A 22380-nucleotide genomic window follows, 5' to 3' on the forward strand; every position below is an offset into this window, starting at 1 on the left:
GGTATATTCAAAGCAGTGAATTTTGTAGCAGAAGTGGTAAAACAGACAATAATAGGCATATATACTTGCAACAGTAAGAAATAACTGGCCATAAAGAAGATGTCATGAAAAACTACGGAAAAATACAATTTTAAAAAATGAGTATATAGTGAAGGAGCTACAGTAGGCTCTTCTGGAAACATTAGGAGGAGTAGAACATGTATCCACCTGATTTTGGACACTTCTTTATATAATACTTCATAAATGAAATATGCATTATGGGAAAAGTGTCATCAGTTTTGATTTGTATATACCACTTGATTTTTTCCCCCCTCAGTGAGTCTGGTTTTCATAACATAAAAAAACTAAATATTGCAACTTAAGATATAAATAAGCTGTCTCTACCCACCTTGGCTTCACAACTTTGCTTAGTGGATTTAAGATGCACATGAAATTTCAGCCTTAATTTTAATGCTAGTAATATATTGTATTAGATTTTGCAGTTTAAAATGATGTCTACAAAAAGCATAATTAAAATAGCTTTTTCTTTTAGTTGGGGTACTAAAAAATATTTTAACCCTTTCTTCCTCTCTCTCTCCTTTCCTGCCTCCTTCCTTTTCTTCTTCTAGGTTCGCATGGCTCTGAAAAAGGCTGAAAAAGAATTTGAACTGAGAAGCAGCTGGTCTGTTCCAGATGCACTTCAGAAATGGCTTCAGTTAACACATGAAGTAGAAGTGCAGTACTACAATATTAAAAGGCAAAACGCTGAAATGCAACTAGCTATTGCTAAAGATGAGGTACTCTCTTGTATTTCAAAATTTACTAAATTTGTTCCTCAGGCTGCCTTCTTAGAGGAATTACTCAACTGGGGTACACAGATCTAAATAAAAGTTCTATTATTGCAGATTCTTTTTTTGAACTGGAACTTACTGTGTAAATAGACTCTAGTAATCATAAGCTGTAAATTAAAATTACTGTATCTAGAGAAGTGTATACTTTTGAAAGTGACCTTAGTGATTTAAAGATTCTTTTTTATCATTATCAAAGTTTTATACAGAGCTTTTTCCCTCTAGGTTGCTGCTTCATATCTGATTCAGGTTAGTAGTTACTGGAAATTAATTTTGACACTTAAATTGTGTGGAATGAGAATAAGTCTTAGTCTGAATTCTAGCAAAAAATATTTAAAAGTTCGATTCATGCACTAGCACCATTCTAGTAGGATATTGTTAATGTTTTTCTGTTACTTTTAGTAGAAGATTCAAGTCTTCCTGAACCATAGAAATAAGAAAAAAAATTCTCCAGAATAAAGTTTTGGGTTACATCGATTGCCTTGGAAAAGCATGTTTTTTCCTTCATCTGTTTTCTTTTTTGGAATTCAGGGATATCTTGGCTAATAATTCTCTACTGGTTTTCTGATTTGTTAATATGTTCAAAACCAAAATAAACTTTATTATTTATTTATTTATTTGTTTGTTTATTTATTTATTTATTTTTGAGACATAGTTTCACTCCACCACCAGGCACCAGGCTGGAGTACAGTGGTGCGACCTCGGCTCACTGCAACCTCCACCTCCCGGGTTCAAGCAGTTCCTCTGCCTCAGCCTCCCGAGTAGCTGGGACTACCACGCCCAGCTAATTTTTTTGTATTTTTAGTAGAGACGGAGTTTCACCATGTTGGCCAGGATGGTCTCTATCTCTTGACCTCGTGATCCGCCCACCTCTGCCTCCCAAAGTGCTGGGACTACAGGCGTGAGCCACTGCGCCCAGCCCAACTTTATTATTTTATATATGCAAAAATGTTTGTATTTTTTTCAAACCTAGGATATTTTATTCCTTTTCGGTTTCTAGGCAGAAAAAATTAAAAAGAAGAGAAGCACAGTTTTTGGGACTCTACACGTTGCACACAGCTCCTCCCTAGATGAGGTAGACCACAAAATTCTGGAAGCAAAGTAAGAATGTTATTTTAGCTATTTGTTTATTTGCTTTATTGTTTATTGTGTTGAAATGAGTAATTTATAGATAATTCATATTTAAATTTATCATTTAACTATGTAATTACATAATTTATGCTAGTTTTAAGAGTGAGTTATTTCTTCCTGAAATTAGTTAATTGCCACAATCTGTTCATGTATTGCCTTTTAAAGACTTTTTGATGCAGTAAGTAATTTCTTCATTGGCTTTTCCAGGAAAGCTCTCTCTGAGTTGACAACTTGTTTACGAGAACGACTTTTTCGCTGGCAACAAATTGAGAAGATCTGTGGCTTTCAGATAGCCCATAACTCAGGACTCCCCAGCCTGACCTCTTCCCTTTATTCTGATCACAGCTGGGTGGTGATGCCCAGAGTCTCCATTCCACCCTATCCAATTGCTGGAGGAGTTGATGACTTAGATGAAGACACACCCCCAATAGTGTCACAATTTCCCGGTAAGTGGCTAGTTCAACAAAAAGTCTTGGTACAGGTTTTAAAGTAATTTCCTCCCATGTCCCTTTAGAAGTCATGTACTTTGAAATCTATGAAAAAAATTTCATTTATTCTTCATTTTCTCTTTCTTCTTTTTGTTAATAATTTAAATATTCACTGAGAATACCATATGGAATGCATATATAAATACTTTGTCTATATATATTTATGTTAGGTATTTATACACACAGTTTAAAGAAATCTGAGTGCTTTATAAATTTAATTATTAAATGTTTATTTGAGCAACTGTTACATATAACATTATGTTAAGTGTTGAATATAAGACTTTGCTTTTAAAACATTGCTTATAATTAAATTGAAATGAGGAGTCACATAAAAACATAACTGACAGTAAAGATAGCATACTATAAATGCCAAATCAGTGTGGGAATGAAGTGCTGAGCTTTCAGGGAAAATATCCTTTTAAATAGTTACTTAATGTATAGTAAAAATAAAAATTAGGGGAAGATCTTGTAAACAAGGATTTGAATCCTAGCTCTTGCACTAACTCACTCTAGATATGTACTTGTATTATTTTGCTGGATTTACTTCTCTGGTTTGACGGCAGACAGTTAATGCAAGGAGAGTGAGGAGGCACTCAACTCCTAAAGGAGGAGGGAATAGTGGACAGATTGTAAATACAGTGAACACTAGAAGTGTGGGACTGCATTCATTTCACTTGCTCCACACTGCAAGGTAGTGATAGTTGCAAAGTTATGTCTAGATCTGGACTGGCTCTGCAGTTTGAATATTGTCAGTTTGTGTTTGTTTATTTGAATTATATGCCCTTAAGCTTGCCAAATGCAACACTGATTCATAAGTATATGGTTTTGTTGGAAAACTGTAGCTTTTAAAAGTTGCATTTCCTTCTTAAAAGCCATGTTTAATATCTGAATTGTACATGAAGGTGCATTCTCTAGATTAAATAGTTTTTTTCTTTGCTTTTTTAAAACACTTTTTGGGGCAGGGGCGGAGTGGATACCCATATGTCTGTTAAAAGGAAACACTTGTACTAAATGTGAATATTCTAGTTTTAAGTGATTGTAGTATACAGACAAATTTAAAGTTTTAAATAAGAAAAAAGCATGAGTCGATTTTAAATTTAATGTTTTCTAAATGCTGTGAACAAATGTATTATCTCTAAAAAATAACTCACGCCAAAGATTACAATTTGAGAGCTCTGCCTCCACCCAGAGGCACGACAGAGGTACTCTACTCTGCTAAGTTACAAAAGCCTAATTTCTGGACCTGATGAATGGGAAACTCTCGGCAATGGAAGTCTAGGGAAGGACGATGGCTCTTCATTTTTGTATCCTCCTGTGCAGTTTAAAAATTTTTTTTACCATGGATATGTGTAAATTTTACAAGTTTGAAATAATGACAAAGAAACATGCCTGTAGTATGTTAAGAACAAAGTAAAAGGTTTTAACAATATACAGAATAATATTGTCTATGTTTAATTATATGGAAAGAAAAAACACAGAAAATATCAATGGTTAGCTCTGTGGATAGGGGAATGGGTGATCATTGTTTTCCTATTACTTTTGTTAATATCTGCTAAATGCTTTCCTTGGTGAGAATGTGGTAATTGTTTAAACTTTCTTATAAAGCCCTTCACACATACTAAAAGTGACTGAAAACCATATGTCCACCTACCAAAAAGATAAACAGATTTTAACATTTTTTTATTTGTCTTTTACTCTGAAGTAAACTGTTACAAATATACCTAAACCACATTGCCTCGCCTTCCCCACTGTTCTAAAGTTGTGACTTATGCTAAAGCCTGTTACACTTTTATTACATACATATATATCCATAGCATTATGTACAATTTTTGTGTTTAGAAATTTGCATAAATGTTATCAAATTAGGTATTATTTTACAACTCTTTTTGCTCAAAAGTTACATTTCAGAAATTTTTCGTGCTTATGTAGAGATGAATTAAAGTCACTGCTTAATGAATTAACCATAACTTATATGTTTGTTTATTGTATTAAAAAATCCATAGTTTTTCTATTTTTCTATTGACATAGGTTCTTTCTACTTTCTTGCCCCTTACAAACAATGTGCAACCAGCATCTTTACCTGTATTTCCTTGTGCATAACTTTGAGAGTTTCTCTGTGTGAACACCTAGAAATGGACTGCTGGGTCATTGGGAAGGCATCTTTTTCTAGTCATTGATAAGTTCCTCTCAAAATGATTTACATACCCACTGTTTTATAAGAGTGCTTGTGTGCCTGTATCCTCACCAGTATGTGGAATAATCCGATTTACTTGTTTTGCAACTAGAGTGGGTTTGAAATGATACCTCACTATTACTAAAATTTTTATTTCCTTGATGACCATTGAGGTTGAGTACCGTTTCCTTTATTGGCATTTGTTGTTCAGATTTCTTCCTCTCTGAGTTACTTGTTCTTGCTGTGGAATCCCTGAAAGATTCCATACTGATGTGGAAGTGTTCTTTCTATTTTCTGGTTATTTGAGGGTTGCAGATATCTTCTAGACTTTGGCTTTTTTAATGGCAAATTGTGAATCTGATTTGTGTTTTTTGTATTTTTCAGAAGTTGATAGATTATTATTTGCTCTCCTTAGAGTTTTTAAGTTGTTCTTTAATCCATTAGTCCTTTAATCCACCTAAAAGTTATTTTTGTTCATAGTGTGAGGTTGGAATCTAAATATATCTCTTAATATATGGGTAAACAGTTGTCCCAGCTTCATTCCTTGAGACTTATAATAATACCATTTTTCTCCATAGACACATAAATGCTTCTAGCTCTCCATTTTGTTTCACTGACCCCACTTTGCTTTAGTTTCTAGAGTTTTATAAAAAGTACTGATAATTTGATCAGACCAAATCTTTATTATTCAAATTCAAAATTTCTACTCAACTAATTATTCTTCTGAATTTTAGGATCAGCTTATGAAATTCCATGAAAGTTTCCATTGGGTTAAAAATTGTTTTTTTATTGAATTTATGAATTTATATGGGGAGAATTATTAATTCCATTTGTTGAGATCTTTTATATCTTTAAATAAAATTGATAATTTATTTTCTCTGTACAGGTCTTACATGTTTTTTTTAAAATTACTAATTTTTAGATACCTTAAATTTTTGGTAGTTACTTATGTTGTCTTTCTTATAAAACTATATTTCACATTGCTTGATGCTTTGTAGGCTGAATACAGAATACCAAATACAGAAACATTATTTAAGTATTTTATGGTAGCCTTGGATTTTTCATAATAACACTAGTAAGTTTTTTCCTGTTTATTGCCCAAGATAAGACCTCCGGTAAAATACTAAATGGAAGTGGTGACTACAGGCAATAGGGATTGTCATTTCTGACTTTAAAGAGAATGCTGCCAGAATATCACCAGGAAGTATTATTTTTTATGTTTTTGGTAGATTGCTTTTAAGTTAAGGAAAGTTATCTCTATTTCTGTTTTGCTAAGAATTTTTTTTTTAATCAATGGATGTTAAATTTTACCAAATTATTTTTCTTTGTACTTTGAGGTAATCATTTGTTTTTTATTCTGTTGGATTTTAATCTGTTTAAATAAATCCTTTAAATGTCATTGAAACTGTATTTGTCACAATATACTATTTTTTATGATGAATTGGATTTGGTTTGTTATTTAAGATTTTTCCATCTTTATTCACACATTGGATTAGCCAGTAATTTTTCTTCCTGACACTATCTTGGATTTTGGTATCAAGATTATATTAGCATCATAAAATAAATCAAAGAGTAGTTCCCGTCCACCTATATATGTGGTTTTGTTTTTCATGGTTTCTAAGTTACCTGTGGTCAACTGTGGTCTGAAAATCGTGAGTACAGTACAATGAGATATTTTGAGGTGGGGGTTAGGGGAAACCACATTTACATAACTGTTATTACAGTGTATTATTATAATTGTTTTTATCAGTTATTGTTAATATCTTACTGTGCTTAATTTATAAATTAAACTTTATTATAGGTGTGTATGTATAGGAAAAACATACATACCTATACATACAAACCATGGATAATCCCAAACTCGTAAATATCGAGTTTGGGATTATCCATGGTTTCAGGCATCCACTGGGGTCTTGGAATGTATCTGCCAAGACTAGAGGGGAATACTATACTCCTAATTCTTTCAATCCATTCTTTTATACCTTTAGAGAGTCAGCGATATAAAGTAGTGGTTAAGATGTGGAATTCTGGAACAAGACTGCTTGGGTTTGATTCTTTACTGCACTTTGGTTGTAATTGTATAACTTTTTACTCAGGGCACTGAGTGGGAGGCACTCTCCTGAGTTTCAGCTTCCTTTTCTGTAGGTTGTAGCTTACATTGTGGAGATACTTTTAAATTTAAATTAAATAATAACCTGTAAAACACCTGGAACCAACCCCTGGTCTATAATAATCACCCCAATAAATGGTATGATTTTTATTCTATACCTTGAAATAGTATAAGGTATGGATTATTGCCTATGAATTGACCTTGATGTAGCTATGTTTTGGCAAAAGGCAGATTTTTAAACTATAGTATTAATTTAATTTCTTTAATGATGAACAGTATAGATTTGTTAAGTTATATGTTTCTAGAATCTTGTCTGTTTTATCTGAGATTTAAAATTTGTTGGCTTAAAGGTGTTTATACTATTTTATATGGTTTTAAAAATCTCAGTTACATCTTTTAAATCTTTTTGTTCCTAATGATTACTTATCTATGCCTTCTCTTGTCTCCTTCATCAGTCTGGCAGTTTGTCTATTTTATTTCACTCTTGCCAAAAGCCTGTTCGTTTTGTTAATATTGTCTGTTTATTTCTGCCCTTTTATTTCCTTTCTTGGAGTTTACTTTTTTACCTGTTTGTTTTAGTATTTATACACCTCCCACATGAATTTTGAGTCTTTGTTTTCTCTTATTTTAAGGCTATGAATTTCTCTTTAAAAACCACCTTAGGTCCGGGCTCAGTGGCTCACGCCTGTAATCCCAGCACTTTGGGAGGCCGAGGCGGGTGGATCACGAGGTCAAGAGATCGAGACCATCCCTGTCAACATGGTGAAACCCCGTATCTACTAAAAATACAAAAACTTAGCTGGGCATGGTGGCGCGTGCCTGTAATCCCAGCTACTCAGGAGGCTGAGGCAGGAGAATTGCCTGAACCCAGGAGGCGGAGGTTGCGGTGAGCCGAGATTGCGCCATTGGCCTCCAGCCTGGGTAACAAGAGCGAAACTCCATCTCAAAAAAAAAAAAAAAAAGAACCACCTTAGCCACCTCCACAAGTTTTGATATATTAATTTGATTATGATCATCAAATATTAAAAGATTTCCAATTAATAACACATCTCTTCCTTGAAAAATGAATTATCTGGTGGAAGTATATGTTTTGATTTCCAAATATACATGTTTGTGTTGATTTCTTATTGTCTGTTGGTTTTTTTTTTTTTTTTTTATTTTTTTATTTTTTTTTATTGCATTTTAGGTTTTGGGGTACATGTGAATAACATGCAAGGTTGTTGCACAGGTGCACACGTGGCAGTATGATTTGCTGCCTCCCTCCCCTTCACCTATATCTGGCATTTCTCCCCATGCTATCCCTCCCCAACTCCCCACCCCCCCACTATCCCCCCTCCCCGCCAACAGACCCCCGTGTATAGTGCTCCCCTCCCTGTGTCCATGTGTTCTCCTTGTTCAACACCCACCTATGAGTGAGAACATGTGGTGTTTGATTTTGTGTTCTTGTGTCAGTTTGCTGAGAATGATGGTTTCCAGGTTCATCCATGTCCCTACGAAGGATGTGAACTCCTCCTTTTTAATGGCTGCATAATATTCCATGGTGTATATGTGCCACATTTTTCCTGTCCAGTCTATCATCGATGGGCATTTGGGCTGGTTCCAGGTCTTTGCTATTGTAAACTGTGCTGCAATGAATATTCGTGTGCATGTGTCCTTATAGTAGAACGATTTATAATCCTTTGGATATATACCCAGTAATGGGATTGCTGGGTCAAATGGAATTTCTATTTCTAGGTCCTTGAGGAATCGCCACACTGTTTTCCACAGTGGTTGAACTAATTTACACTCCCACCAACAGTGTAAAAGTGTTCCTATTTCTCCACATCCTCTCCAGCATCTGTTTTCTCCAGATTTTTTTTTTTTTTTTTTTTTTTTTTTTTTTTGAGACAGAGTTTCGCTCTTGATACCCAGGCTGGAGCGCAATGGCGCGATCTCGGCTCACCGCAATCTCCGCCTCCTGGGTTCAGGCAATTCTCCTGCCTCAGCCTCCTGAGTAGCTGGGATTACAGGCACGCGCCACCGTGCCCAGCTAATTTTTTGTATTAGTAGAGACGGGGTTTCACCATGTTGACCAAGATGGTCTCGATCTCTTGACCTCGTGATCCACCCGCCTCGGCCTCCCAAAGTGCTGGGATTACAGGCTTGAGCCACCGCGCCCGGCCTGTTTTCTCCAGATTTTTTAATGATCGCCATTCTAACTGGCGTGAGATGGTATCTCAATGTAGTTTTGATTTGCATTTCTCTTATGACCAGTGATGATGAGCATTTTTTCATATGTTTGTTGGCCTCATGTATGTCTTCTTTTGTAAAGTATCTGTTCATATCCTTCGCCCATTTTTGAATGGGCTTGTTTGTTTTTTTCTTGTAAATCTTTTTTAGTTCATTGTAAATTCTGGATATCAGCCCTTTGTCAGACGGGTAGGCTGCAAAAATTTTTTCCCATTCTGTTGGTTGCCAATTCACTCTATTGACTGTTTCTTTTGCCGTGCAAAAGCTGTGGAGTTTGATTAGGTCCCATTTGTCTATTTTGGCTTTTGTTGCCAATGCTTTTGGTGTTTTGGTCATAAAGTCCTTGCCTACGCCTATGTCCTGAATGGTTTTGCCTAGGTTTCCTTCTAGTGTTTTTATGGTGTTACATCTTATGTTTAAGTCTTTAATCCATCTGGAGTCAATTTTAGTGTAAGGTGTCAGGAAGGGGTCCAGTTTCTGCTTTCTGCATATGGCTAGCCAGTTTTCCCAACACCACTTATTGAACAGGGAATCCTTTCCCCATTGCTTGTTTTTTTCAGGTTTGTCAAAGATCAGGTGGTTGTAGATATGTTGTGTCGCCTCTGATGCCTCTGTTCTGTTCCATTGGTCTATATCTCTGTTTTGGTACCAGTACCATGCTGTTTTGATTACTGTAGCCTTGTAGTAGAGTTTGATGTCCGGTAGTGTGATGCCTCCCACTTTGTTCTTTTTGCTTAGAATTGACTTGGCTATGCGGGCTCTCTTTTGGTTCCATATGAAGTTTAAGGTGGTTTTTTCCAGTTCTGTGAGGAAGGTCATTGGTAGCTTGATGGGGATAGCGTTGAATCTGTAAATTACTTTGGGCAGTATGGCCATTTTCACGATATTAATTCTTCCTAACCATGAACATGGAATGTTTCTCCATCTGTTTGTGTCCTCTCTTATTTCGTTGAGCAGTGATTTGTAGTTCTCCTTGAAGAGGTCCTTTACGTTCCTTGTTAGTTGTATTCCTAGGTATTTTATTCTCTTTGTAGCAATTGTGAATGGCAGTTTGTTCTTGATTTGGCTCTCTTTAAGTCTGTTATTGGTGTATAGGAATGCTTGTGATTTTTGCACATTGATTTTGTATCCTGAGACTTTGCTGAAGTTGCTTATCAGTTTCAGGAGATTTTGGGCTGAGGCGATAGGGTTTTCTAGATATACAATCATGTCGTCTGCAAATAGAGACAATTTGACTTCCTCTTTTCCTAATCGAATACCCTTTATTTCTTTTTCTTGCCTGATTGCTCTGGCTAGAACTTCCAGTACTATATTGAATAGGAGTGGTGATAGAGGGCATCCTTGTCTAGTGCCAGATTTCAAAGGGAATGCTTCCAGTTTTTGCCCATTCAGTATGATATTGGCTGTTGGTTTGTCATAAATAGCTTTTATTATTTTGAGATACGTTCCGTCGATACCTAGTTTATTGAGGGTTTTTAGCATAAAGGGCTGTTGAATTTTGTCGAAGGCCTTCTCTGCATCAATTGAGATAATCATGTGGTTTTTGTTTTTGGTTCTGTTTATGTGGTGAATTACATTTATAGACTTGCGTATATTGAACCAGCCTTGCATCCCCGGGATGAATCCTACTTGATCATGATGGATAAGCTTTTTGATGTGCTGTTGTAATCGGCTTGCCAGTATTTTATTGAAGATTTTTGCATCTATGTTCATCATGGATATTGGCCTGTAGTTTTCTTTTCTTGTTGAGTCTCTGCCTGGTTTTGGTATTAGGATGATGTTGGTCTCATAAAATGATTTGGGAAAGATTCCCTCTTTTTGGATTATTTGGAATAGTTTCAGTAGGAATGGTACCAGTTCCTCTTTGTATGTCTGGTAGAATTCGGCTGTGAAACCATCTGGGCCTGGGCTTTTTTTGGGTGGTAGGCTCTTAATTGCTGCCTCAACTTCAGACCTTGTTATTGGTCTATTCAGGGTTTCGACTTCTTCCTGGTTTAGGCATGGGAGGAGACTACTGTCCAGGAATTTATCCATTTCTTCCAGGTTTTCTAGTTTATGTGCATAGAGTTGTTTGTAATAATCTCTGATGATGGTTTGAATTTCTGTGGCATCTGTGGTGATAGCCCCTTTATCATTTTTTATTGCATCTATTTGGTTATTCTCTCTTTTCTTTTTTATTAGTTTGGCTAGTGGTCTGTCTATTTTGTTGATCTTTTCAAAAAACCAGCTCCTGGATTTATTGATTTTTTGTAGGGTTTTTCGTGTCTCTATCTCCTTCATTTCTGCTTTGATCTTAGTTATTTCTTGTCTTCTGCTAGGTTTTGAGTTTTTTTGATCTTGCTCCTCTAGCTCTTTCAATTTTGATGATAGGGTGTCAATTTTAGTTCTCTCCTTTCTTCTCATGTGGGCACTTATTGCTATATATTTTCCTCTAGAGACTGCTTTAAATGTGTCCCAGAGATTCTGGTATGTGGTGTCTTCATTCTCGTTGGTTTCGAAGAACATCTTTATTTCTGCCTTCATTTCAGTGTTTATCCAGTCAACATTCAGGAGAAAGTTGTTCAGTTTCCATGAGGATGTGCGGTTCTGGGTTGGTTTCTGAATTCTGAGTTCTAACTTGATTGCACTGTGGTCTGAGAGACTGTTTGTTATGGTTTCCGTTCTTTTGCATTTGCTGAGGAGTGATTTACTTCCAATTATGTGGTCAATTCTAGAGTAGGTGTGATGTGGTGCTGAGAAGAATGTATATTCTGTGGATTTGGGCTGGAGAGTTCTGTAAATGTCTATTAGGTTTGCTTGTTCCAGGTCTGAGTTCAAGTCCTGGATATCCTTATTAATTTTCTGTCTCGTTGATCTGTCTAATATTGACAATGGTGTGTTGAAGTCTCCCACTATTAATGTGTGGGAGTCTATGTCTCTTTGTAAGTCTTTAAGAACTTGCCTTATGTATCTGGGTGCTCCTGTATTAGGTGCATATATATTTAGGATCGTTAGCTCTTCTTGTTGTATTGATCCTTTTACCATTATGTAATGTCCTTCTTTGTCTCTTTTGATCTTTGTTGCTTTAAAGTCTATTTTATCAGAGATGAGAATTGCAACTCCTGCTTTTTTTTGCTCTCCATTTGCTTGGTAAATCTTCCTCCATCCCTTTATTTTGAGCCTTTGTGTATCCTTGCATGTGAGGTGGGTTTCCTGGATACAGCACACTGATGGGTTTTGGCTTTTTATCCAATTTGCCAGTCTGTGTCTTTTGATTGGGGCATTTAGTCCATTTACATTTAGGGTTAATATTGTTATGTGTGAGTTTGCTCCTGTCATTTTGATGCTAGCTGGCTGTTTTGCCCATTGGTTGATGCAGATTCTTCATTGTGTTGCTGCTCTTTACCGTTTCGTGCGTTTTTGGAGTGGCTGGTGCTGGTTGTTTTTTTCTATGTGTAGTGTCTCCTTCAGGAGCTCTTGTAAAGCTGGTCTGGTGGTGATGAAATCTGTGAGTACTTGCTTGTTCACAAAGGATTTTATTTTTCCTTCACTTATGAAGCTTAGTTTGGCTGGATATGAAATTCTGGGTTGAAAGTTCTTTTCTTTAAGGATGTTGAATATCGGCCCCCACTCTCTTCTGGCCTGTAGGGTTTCTGCTGAGAGATCTGCTGTGAGTCTGATGGGTTTCCCTTTGTGGGTAACCCGACCTTTCTCTCTGGCTGCCCTTAGTATTTTCTCCTTCATTTCAACCCTGGTGAATCTGACGATTATGTGCCTTGGGGTTGCTCTTCTAGAGAAATATCTTTGTGGTGTTCTCTGTATTTCCTGGACTTGAATATTGGCCTGCCTTGCTAGGTTGGGGAAGTTTTCCTGGATAATATCCTGAAGAGTATTTTCCAGCTTGGATGCATTCTCTTCATCACATTCTGGTACACCTATCAAACGTAGATTAGGTCTTTTCACGTAGTCCCATATTTCTTGTTGACTCTGTTCATTCCTTTTTACCTTGTTTTCTCTAATCTTCCCTTCTCGTTTTATTTCATTGAGTTGATCTTCAACTTCTGATATCCTTTCTTCTGCTTGGTCAATTCTGCTGTTGAAACTTGTACATGCTTCGCGAAGTTCTCGTGTTGTGTTTTTCAGCTCCATCAATTCATTCATATTCCTCTCTAAGTTGTCCATTCTCGTTAGCATTTCATCAAGTCTTTTTTCAAGGTTCTTAGTTTCTTTGCATTGGGTTAGAACATGTTCTTTTAGCTCACAGAAGTTTCTTATTATCCATTTTCTGAAAACTGATTCTGTCATTTCATCACACTCATTCTCCGTCCTGTCTTGTTCCCGTGCTGGTGAGGAGTTATGCTGCCTTGTAGGGGGAGAGGTGTTCTGGTTTTGGGTGTTTTCATCCTTTTTGCGCTGGTTTCTTCCCATCTTTGTGGATTTATCCGCCTATTGACTTTGTAGTTGCTGTCTTTCTGATTTTGGTAATTTTAAGTCTGCAGCAGCTGAACTCATAAACCCCCTTTTCTTCTCCCCAGGTGTTCTGGCCCAGGGGTTTAGCACTTTTATGTTTTTCAGCTGTGTTGCTACCGTTTTCCCTGCCCACAAGGTGGCAGTCTAGTCACACTCAGCCTGCAGAGGCTTCGCTGAGCTGCTGTGGGCTCCGCCCAGCTTCCGTGTGAGCTTTCCTGCAGTCCTGTGGGTGTAGTTAGAACTGCTTCTGCTATGCTGGCCCGCCCCTGTAGTGACGGAGTCTCTGTAGTGGCGGGTTGTCTTGGTTACGGAAAATTGCCCCGGAACTGCAGGGTGTTTCCCGATGGAGGACGCCCCTCCCCCACAGAGCTGGACCGTCCCGGGTTCAGCCGTGTTTCCAGAGGGGCCCTCTTTGTCCGGCAATCTCTTGGCTTGCCTCCTTGCCACAGCTCCCCTTGCTGGCCCAGAGGGGACACAGTCTCGTTCACTTTGTTCAAGGAGCCACTGCTCCCCGCCCCCCGTGCAGGCCGAGTGGCTGCTCCGGTCCGACCAGCGGCGCTGGGAACCCAGGGAGCTTCACCGCGTGTGAATCTCCTGGTCTGTGGGCAGTTAAAATCCGCTGCCCTGTGTGCCGCTGCATCAGCCGAAGCAGCGGCTCTGAGATTCCTGGCGCTCCCTTGCCCGGGGGTCTCCTGGCTTGGCTCCCTGCTTCAGCTCCCCTTTCTGGCTCAGAGGGAACTCTGTCTCTCTTGCTCTGCATAAGAAGCCACTGCCCCCCGCTCCAGGGCGTAGGCTGAGCGGCCACTCCGCTCAAACCAGCGGTGCTGGCGACCCGTGGGGCTTTTCCTCCTGTGAATCGCCTGGTCTGTGGGCAGTAAATGTCCGTCTGGAAATGCGGCGTCCACTCACCCTCTGCGCCTTCTCTCGGAGCTGCAATCCCGACTTCCTCCTAAGCGGCCATCTTGGATCCGAAAAAACCTCTGTTGGTTTTTAAAAACATCTTTGCGTATTGATTTCTAATTGCGCATGGTTAGAGAATAGTGTCAATGTGACTTTTTTTTTTTTATTCCCTGAGACTTGCTTTGTGATTTAATATTTATTGGTTATATATTTTAATGTTCTGTATATATCTGGAAATTACATTTTCTTAATTGTTGGTTACAAGGTATTATACAGTCTGTTAAATCAAGTGTTACTTATGATAAAATCTTCTATATACTTACACATTTTTGTTCTTCTATCGGTTGCAGAGAGATGTTTGTTAAAATCTCCTATATTGGTCAGTTTCTCCTTACAATTCTACCCATTTCTGTTTTATGTAGTTTGTACCAAGTTATTTGGTGAATACCAGTTCAGGTATAATATCTTCTTTACAGGTTAACTGTTCCTTTTATAGTTACGTGGACACTGCTTTATGGCTAATACTTTTTGCCTTTAAGTTAATACTACCTGATACTGAAATACCTATAATAGCTTTCTTTTGATTAATATTTGCCTAGTGTATCTCTTTCATTTTCCTCATTTCTAAATTTTTCCACTATTAGCCACTAGATATATCTCTATAAGAAATAGCAGTAACTGGTTTTATTTTGCATCCTACTTGAGAATCTGTTGCCAGCTAAGGCAATTTTAATCCAAATATATTTACTCTCCTTGCTGATCTGTTTGAATTTATCTCTGGAATCTTGTTTTATGGTTTCTGTTTTTCACACCTCTTCTTATCTTCTCTCATTCTCTTGAATAATTCAGGATCTTAAGAGGCTTTAATTTTAGCCACTGCTCTTCCATCTTAAATTATGTGTTAACGTTGTCTAGTATTTTGTTTTGTTTTGAATGTCTCTCAAAACAATAACTGCTTTTGTTGTTTCATCCAGTCATAATTTAGATATACTTATGTGTTTATTTCTCTTATTGCATTTTGCTTGTTCTTTTTTTTTCTTGAAAATATGTTCTTCAATAAAAACTATTTCAGTGAGCAACTAGGAGTGATAAATTCTCTTAGCCTTTGCCTGAAAATATCTTTATTTTCACCCTCACTTTAGAGTAATGATGTAACTGGATATTAAATTCCAGATTAACAATTAGTTTTGAGTAATTACTTCTCAGTTATTTTGAGGTTGTCATTGTTGCTGTTGAGAGGTTTGTAGTCAGTCAACTTGTTTCAGGTAGATGAGCTGCCTTTTCTCTGATTGCTTGAAAAATGTTTTCATTGTCTTTGTTGTCTGTGGTTTCCCTATAATATGATTGGGTGTGGATTTAAAGAGTTTTTTTGCTGATATTTGCTGAAAATATGTCTTTTATCAGTTCTGAAAAAAAAAAAAACTAGCCATTATCTCTTTGAATATTCTTTTTTCTTTTTTCTATTTACTCTTCCTGGAATATTAGTTACGTAGAAATATTAGGACTAGTATTAGTTTGTTAGTTATGTATTGCATCTTTTTTTGTCTTCTACGTTTCTTAATCTTTCTTTTTGTAGACTTTTTATCTGTCTGTGCTGCATTTAGAGACATTTTCTCAGATCTGCCTTCTAGCTTACTAATTATTTCTTTAGTTCTGGTTTTGTTTAACACATCCTTTGAATTTTTAACTCTAATTACTGTTTTTCATTTCTATGAGTTGTCTTTGATTCTTCATAAAATGCTTTCTTTTGTCATATTTTCAATTTATTGTTATATAGTATCATGATGTAAAAAACAGATTTTTTAGTTTTCATTTGATAATCCCCTTATTTGATATTCTTGGTAAATTGTTACAGCAGTTTCTTGTGTTTGCATAGTGGCTTGCTTTCTCTCTCCTGTTTTATAATTTTCTACTTAGCTATTTTTAAGGAGATTGGCATTATTCCACCCTGAAAAATACTGTATGAGTGGTAAAGTGCCCCTCTAAAGGCCTTTCTTTTCTTCTGGCAGTAGTATTAAGGATATCACCAAGTTAGGACCAGTTTTTTATGTTAACTTTTTGGAATACAGTTTCATAGACCCTTCTGGTATTATGAACTTACACTCCAAGCTAATATGAGATATAGGCTCACAGTACTGAGTTTTTCACAGAAGCCTTTTAAAATCCCTATATTTAGAAATCTTGAAATAAAAGAAATTTTCTTGCTCATTGGTTAGAATTTTTCCCTAATATACCCTTTCACTGAGGAATGTAGCCCTTCTTATCCAGGCTTTTTATCCAAAACACTCACTTACTATTCCAATACCTAATGTAGGCCCAAAGCCCAATGTTTTATCCCCAAACTAACCCCAAACCCATAGATTACTGAGACTGATAACCTCCTATAACAGTGGTCACTCGCAGGCCCATTACCATTTACTTTTAGTCTTCGTTTTGACCTCTGAGAATTTTCTCTTCTTTCTTACAAACTCAGCTATGTGTTTAGAACAATTATATTTTATCCATTATATCAGAATGTTTGAGGGTATTTAAACTGTGTTGTTGAGAGTTGGGAGATAGTTATCAGGTTGCCTTTGACTGCCATGTTGTTAGAACCAGAAGTACATACATTGTTTATATTTGGTGGTTGTTAGTAGGAAAATCCCTCATTGAAAACAAAATTTTATCCTTTCCACCATAAGAAACATCACAAAATATAATTTGTAAATATAGGGTCATATTAAACTGCTCTGCTTCTATAGGTAATTATTAATATTAGAATGAAAAGTTATTCCAGGAATAGATTTCTATACAGTGACCTTTAATGTGTCATTTACCTACTGGGATAAATCACAGATGTGAATGAATGTTTATCTTCATTAGGAATAATTAATGGCCTGGAAGTATTATAAGATATTCATATTCACATTACATAAGGATAACTAGTTACAAGGCCAAAGTGCACTGCTTTTTAATCTTCCATAAGTTTTGTGATGTTGCAACTGTTTTCAGCCCTATATGGACTTCTTCAAGCAACAAGGAGGAAGGACAACCCTCAATTCCAAGTGTACATAACTCTAATGGACAGATTTTTTAAGGCAAAAGAGATGGCAGCATATGTAAGAAGATATTTTTGGAAAAGATTGTCAAGTTGTAAACAACTTACAGATGTGACAAATTTACTGATTCTTATCTTTATTATATTCTTTATTGCATTACTTAGAATTTTTCTTACATAAGCTATTTACTTCCTTCTTAAAACTTCCTTATGCAATCTATCTTTTTTAATCTCTGTGAATAGTATTCATTTTTCCAAGTAGCGAATCCTGATTCCTTTCAGACCTGATTTCTCTCCCAGCATACTAACAGTCATGACTGATTCTTGCTGCTTTTATTGCATATTCCAAATAATGGGTGATTGTTCAAATGACTGCAACATATGCTGAGAATTGTAGAATTTATTTTTCTATGTGACATTGGACCCCCCCTTTTTTTTTTTTTTTTTAGTATTTACAAGACATATTTTCTTCTTTGGCAAAGTGAAAACAGACTAAAGATTTCCAGAAACCCTATAGTTCTCTAATCTATGAATCGTTATAAATAAGTTAGAAAAAATTCTATTTGTCAGCTAAATTACAAATATTTTCATATTGTGTTTATTTGTCTTTGGAAAAAGCCTTATAATTTTATTTTATTTTTCTTTGTTTCAATTCATCATGTTATTTCAGTGGCTATTTCTGTTAGTATCATTCATTGATTTACCGAGTAGATGTTTATTGAGCATGTACTTTTTACCCAGCACTATGATAGTTTGGTGTTGTGATGCAAAGTTGAACATGATTACACAGTGATTGCTTTCATGGATCTTAGAGTCTAGTGGGGCCATACATTGAGATAACTTATGCAACAGGGAAATATACTGTGGTATTACTTCATGGACACAAGCTAAAACACTGACCTCAAACTTGGAGGGATTGGAAAACTTCCTGGAACAAATGCCATTTAAGCAAAGACCCTGAAATGGGAGGTCAAGGGAGAGTTGGGGAACGGCGGCATGGAGATGAGAGAGAATGTGATACCTCTGAGGAGCTGAGAGAGATACTACTCCTAATATTCCTGCAACAGAACAGAGGGACACCAGCTCCAAAACAGAGGCTGGGTAAGGAGGGCAATCTGATCCGTGGTAAGGGGTTTCACTTTAAGGATTTTAAGCAATATACCTTCATTTTCCTTTCCCATTTTAGAGGGAACTTGCAGGTGCAGTGTGGAGAATAAATTGGAGGGGGAAAGTCAGGATTTTATAATATAATGCTGGTACCGTAGTTCAATATAATCCATCAGCAGTGAGGGTGTAGGAGAGCAGACAGATTTGAAAGATATTAGAGAGGTAGAGGTAGAAATCCTATGGTTAACTAGATGTGGATTATGGTAGAGGAGGAAGAGTCAAGAATATCTGTGTCTGCAATTCTGATGACTGGGTAGGTGGTGATGTTATTTGCTGAACTAAGAAACAGAAGGAGGAGTGAGCTTGGGAAGGAAAATGTTGAATTCAGTTTGGGCATGTGTGGCACATTCATGTGTTGATTGGACAGTTGGATATAAGAGTTCAGGAGAAAGATTAAACCTAAAGTTACAGATTTAGGCTTCTGTAGACTACAAATGATCATTGAGGTCATGAGAGTGGATGAACTTGCTCAGGACAATTAAGTGGAACAAGAATAGAACAAGGTTTAGAACAGAACTTTGAAGAAGACCAGCAGTTAAGGGATGGGTAAAAGAGGAGATGAGAATATGCTCAGAGAAGACAAGTAAAGGACAAAGTAATAATCACTGTCAGGTGCTGGTCAGATGTCAGGAAGTATTGAGGTGCTGATTGAATTTAGCAGCTGTGAGGTAGATCATGATCTGGTTGAGAATAGTTTCAGTGAAATTGTGAATATGTGAGTAAGCACTGTACAGTTTCTTTGGTGAATGAGTGAAGATGATGTAGTAGAGACAGTAACATAGACAATTCTTCATGAAAAGGAGCAGAGATATGTCAGCTGAAAATCAGTCTGAGATAGAGGGTCTTTTTGTTGCTCTATTGTTATTTGCTTGCTCTTTACGTTTGTCTTTTCAGCATTTGCTTTTAAATGCTATGGGAAGGGGAAGGGCAGATGATGACAATTAAGGCAAGAGAAGGAATAATCAATAGAGTAAGATCCTTGAGTCCTTGAGCTTGGGTCGACAGTAGGATGGATAAGTGGAAGAAACACAGTGTATGAACTGGAAAGGTGGACCATGATCAGAATCTAAATGTCTAATATCTTGACTTAAATTGTTTTTTTGAGACAGGATCTCACTATGTTACCCAGGCTGGTCTTAAACTCCCGACTTCAAGTGATTCTCCCTGCTTGACCTTCCCAAGTGTTGGGATTACAGATGTGAACCACCCTGCCCAGCCTTGACTTATATTCAAAAATAGAACAGTTCTGAATGATGGCAGGTCAAGGCATGAGAGTGTGTGGTGTAGTAGAAGTGAAGGTCAGGGGAGAAGAGATGAAAACCTTGATTGGTCAAAGTGTTGGATAGGTCTTACAAGTGAAGCTGCCCATGTTGATGAGGGGTTGTAAGGATGGGTAAGAGAGAGAATGTTCGGGAAGTGACTAGTGAAGTAGAGGTGGAAGATTCAGTCATGTCCCTTAATTGTGTTCACTTCAGCAGAATGCATTTGTATGAAAGGATGTGGAAGTAAGGGTGTGCAGACAGAAGTGGGGAGTGAAGCCACCCGCCTTCTGTCCTGATGCTATAGCATCTGAACCATGCAGGAGCAAACGCTTCAACTTGAGAAGGTTGTTATTGGGTGAGCTATGTTCATTCATTTAATAGTAAGAAATGGAATGCCCATTTAGTGAGGACATTGAGGATGTAGGGGAAGTTTATTCACCAACCTACATGAGTCTTGACTGAGACTGGTAGCAGACACAGTAGGATCTAAGACTTCTATGTAGTTCCACAGTAGTTGGTGTTCAGGAAACAAATTTTGGTCTCAGATCTGCCTAAACAGCTGTGACACTCTGCATAGAGTATTTAAGTGATTTCTTTGATTTGAAACTGATTGGCATTCAAATAACTTGTGATATTTCAAGAGATATCCATTGATAAAAGTCCAGCCTACTTTATTCTGATAGTTGTCCTGTCTTCATGTTAATAGTCATAAAAAAATTTGTGATACAATACAGGTTTCTTATAAGTATGCTGTATTGATTTTTAAATTTAAAGATTTGTTGTCTTGGGTAAATTTTTAAGCCTTTTTGGTTAAAACATTTAGATTTTCTGTTAAAGCCTTGTGTTTATGTTCACTTCTGTTTATTTTTTAAACCTGTTATCTTTTTTGTTTCTATTTCTTAACTCTCCCAGTGTAGGTGGTAGAGAATGGTAATAACTGTAGAGTAACTTCAATAAAGAGAGGTGAAATAGTGACATATTAGTGATATCAGTTCTCTTCTGTGTATGTATTTGTGGTGACTGTAAAGGGAACCCTGGATTCATGAGCATCTTTCTGTCTTGATGTTTTTCAGGGACCATGGCTAAACCGCCTGGATCATTAGCCAGAAGCAGCAGCCTGTGCCGCTCACGCCGCAGCATCGTGCCGTCCTCGCCTCAGCCTCAGCGAGCTCAGCTCCCTCCACACGCCCCCCACTCATCACAGTCTCGGCACCCTCACCACCCCCAGCACACACCGCACTCCTTGGCTTCCCCTGATCCAGATATCCTCTCAGTGTCAAGCTGCCCCGCGCTTTATCGAAATGAAGAGGAGGAGGAGGCCATTTACTTCTCTGCTGAAAAGCAATGGTATTGGCAGTGAATAATCTACAGGGCATGTTGGGGCTGGGTTGGGGGTGAGCTGTGAGGAGGGGGATGGGAGTGGTGCATTGTTTCTTTTTCTGTTGCTACATATCATATTACCACAGACTTTGCAGCTGCAGACATCACCCATTTTTTAGCTGTTAGTTCTGTACATCAGAATTCCAAGCCTGGTGTGGCTGGGTTTTTTGCTCAGGGCCTTACAAGGCTAAAATCAAGGTGTTGGCTGTGCTGCATTCTCATCTGGAGCTTGCAGTTCTTCAAAGCTCACGTGGTTGTGGTGAACTTCATTTCCTTGACTCCAGGACTGAGGTCCCCTGTCTGTGCTTGCTGTCAGCTAGCTGCACAGCAGCTGCTCTCAGTTCCTGGAGGCTGTCCACTGTTCCTTGCCACGGGATCTCCATCTTCAAAGCTGGCAACACAGAATTTCCCTGCTGTAGATTCCTCCTTTGCTTTGAGTCTCTGACTTCCGTCTCTCTGATCTCTAGACTAAAATTTAAAAGGCTCACCTGGATAATAATCTCGCTATATTAAGATCACCTAGTTTGGGGCCTTAATTTTATCTGCAGAATCCCTCTTACAGCAGCATCTGTATTTATGTTTGATTGGATAACTGGAACAAGGTGTGTGTACACCAAGGGGTGGAAATTTAGGAGCCATCTTTGGATTCTGTCTACCACAGACATGTAGGTAGATATTTTGAGATATAACGGCTTAGAGGTCACTGGACACAGTTGACTCAGATGTCAGATCATAAACTTGTTAAGAGCAATTTTATATGTAAAACAGAAAAGTATGAGCTTAAATATACTTGAACACAAAGAAATACCAAATATGACTGACCTAAAGATATTTGTTGCCACTTAATGATTTATTCTGTTATGTGCTAGTACTTGCTAACACACAAGCAGTATCATATGCCAAAATTTTAAGAAAATGTCCAGAACTTAAAAGGATAAAATTATATTAATAACTTACTTTTTTTTTTTTAACAAAATGGGCTTACAGCAGTGTATTCCAGTTCAACTTAATGACATCCATGCTCCATGAAACCTGTTACTTTGAGGAGCTCTGTTCTTAAACCACATTCCCCTTTAAAAGCAGTGTGGTATTGAATGTTAGTTTCAGGTATTGCCACGTAGTAGCCATGTGGCCCTAAAGGCTTTACCCTCTTCTATGAGAAGCAAAGGGAGTGGTCCACGCTCTATTATGTGACTCATTAGGTGACATTATTATCAGATAATCATT

At 37.3% G+C, this 22380-nt stretch overlaps 1 protein-coding gene across 1 annotated transcript in view; it reads left to right on the forward strand.

Moving 5' to 3' along the window:
- The window catches only part of STIM2 (stromal interaction molecule 2), a 162894-nt gene that overhangs the window by 135549 nt on the left and 4965 nt on the right, over nt 1–22380 (forward strand). Inside the window, exons 8-11 of the mRNA XM_021668210.2 lie at nt 609–776; nt 1828–1928; nt 2166–2404; nt 20847–21120. Of these exons, the coding sequence (XP_021523885.2) occupies nt 609–776; nt 1828–1928; nt 2166–2404; nt 20847–21120 (782 nt within the window). The remainder of the gene's footprint in view (nt 1–608; nt 777–1827; nt 1929–2165; nt 2405–20846; nt 21121–22380) is intronic.

The sequence above is a fragment of the Aotus nancymaae genome, unplaced genomic scaffold (genome assembly GCF_030222135.1).
Source record: "Aotus nancymaae isolate 86718 unplaced genomic scaffold, 86718_ANA_hifiasm-v0.15.2.pri h1tg000006l, whole genome shotgun sequence".
In the NCBI taxonomy this organism is placed as follows: Eukaryota; Metazoa; Chordata; class Mammalia; order Primates; family Aotidae; genus Aotus; species Aotus nancymaae.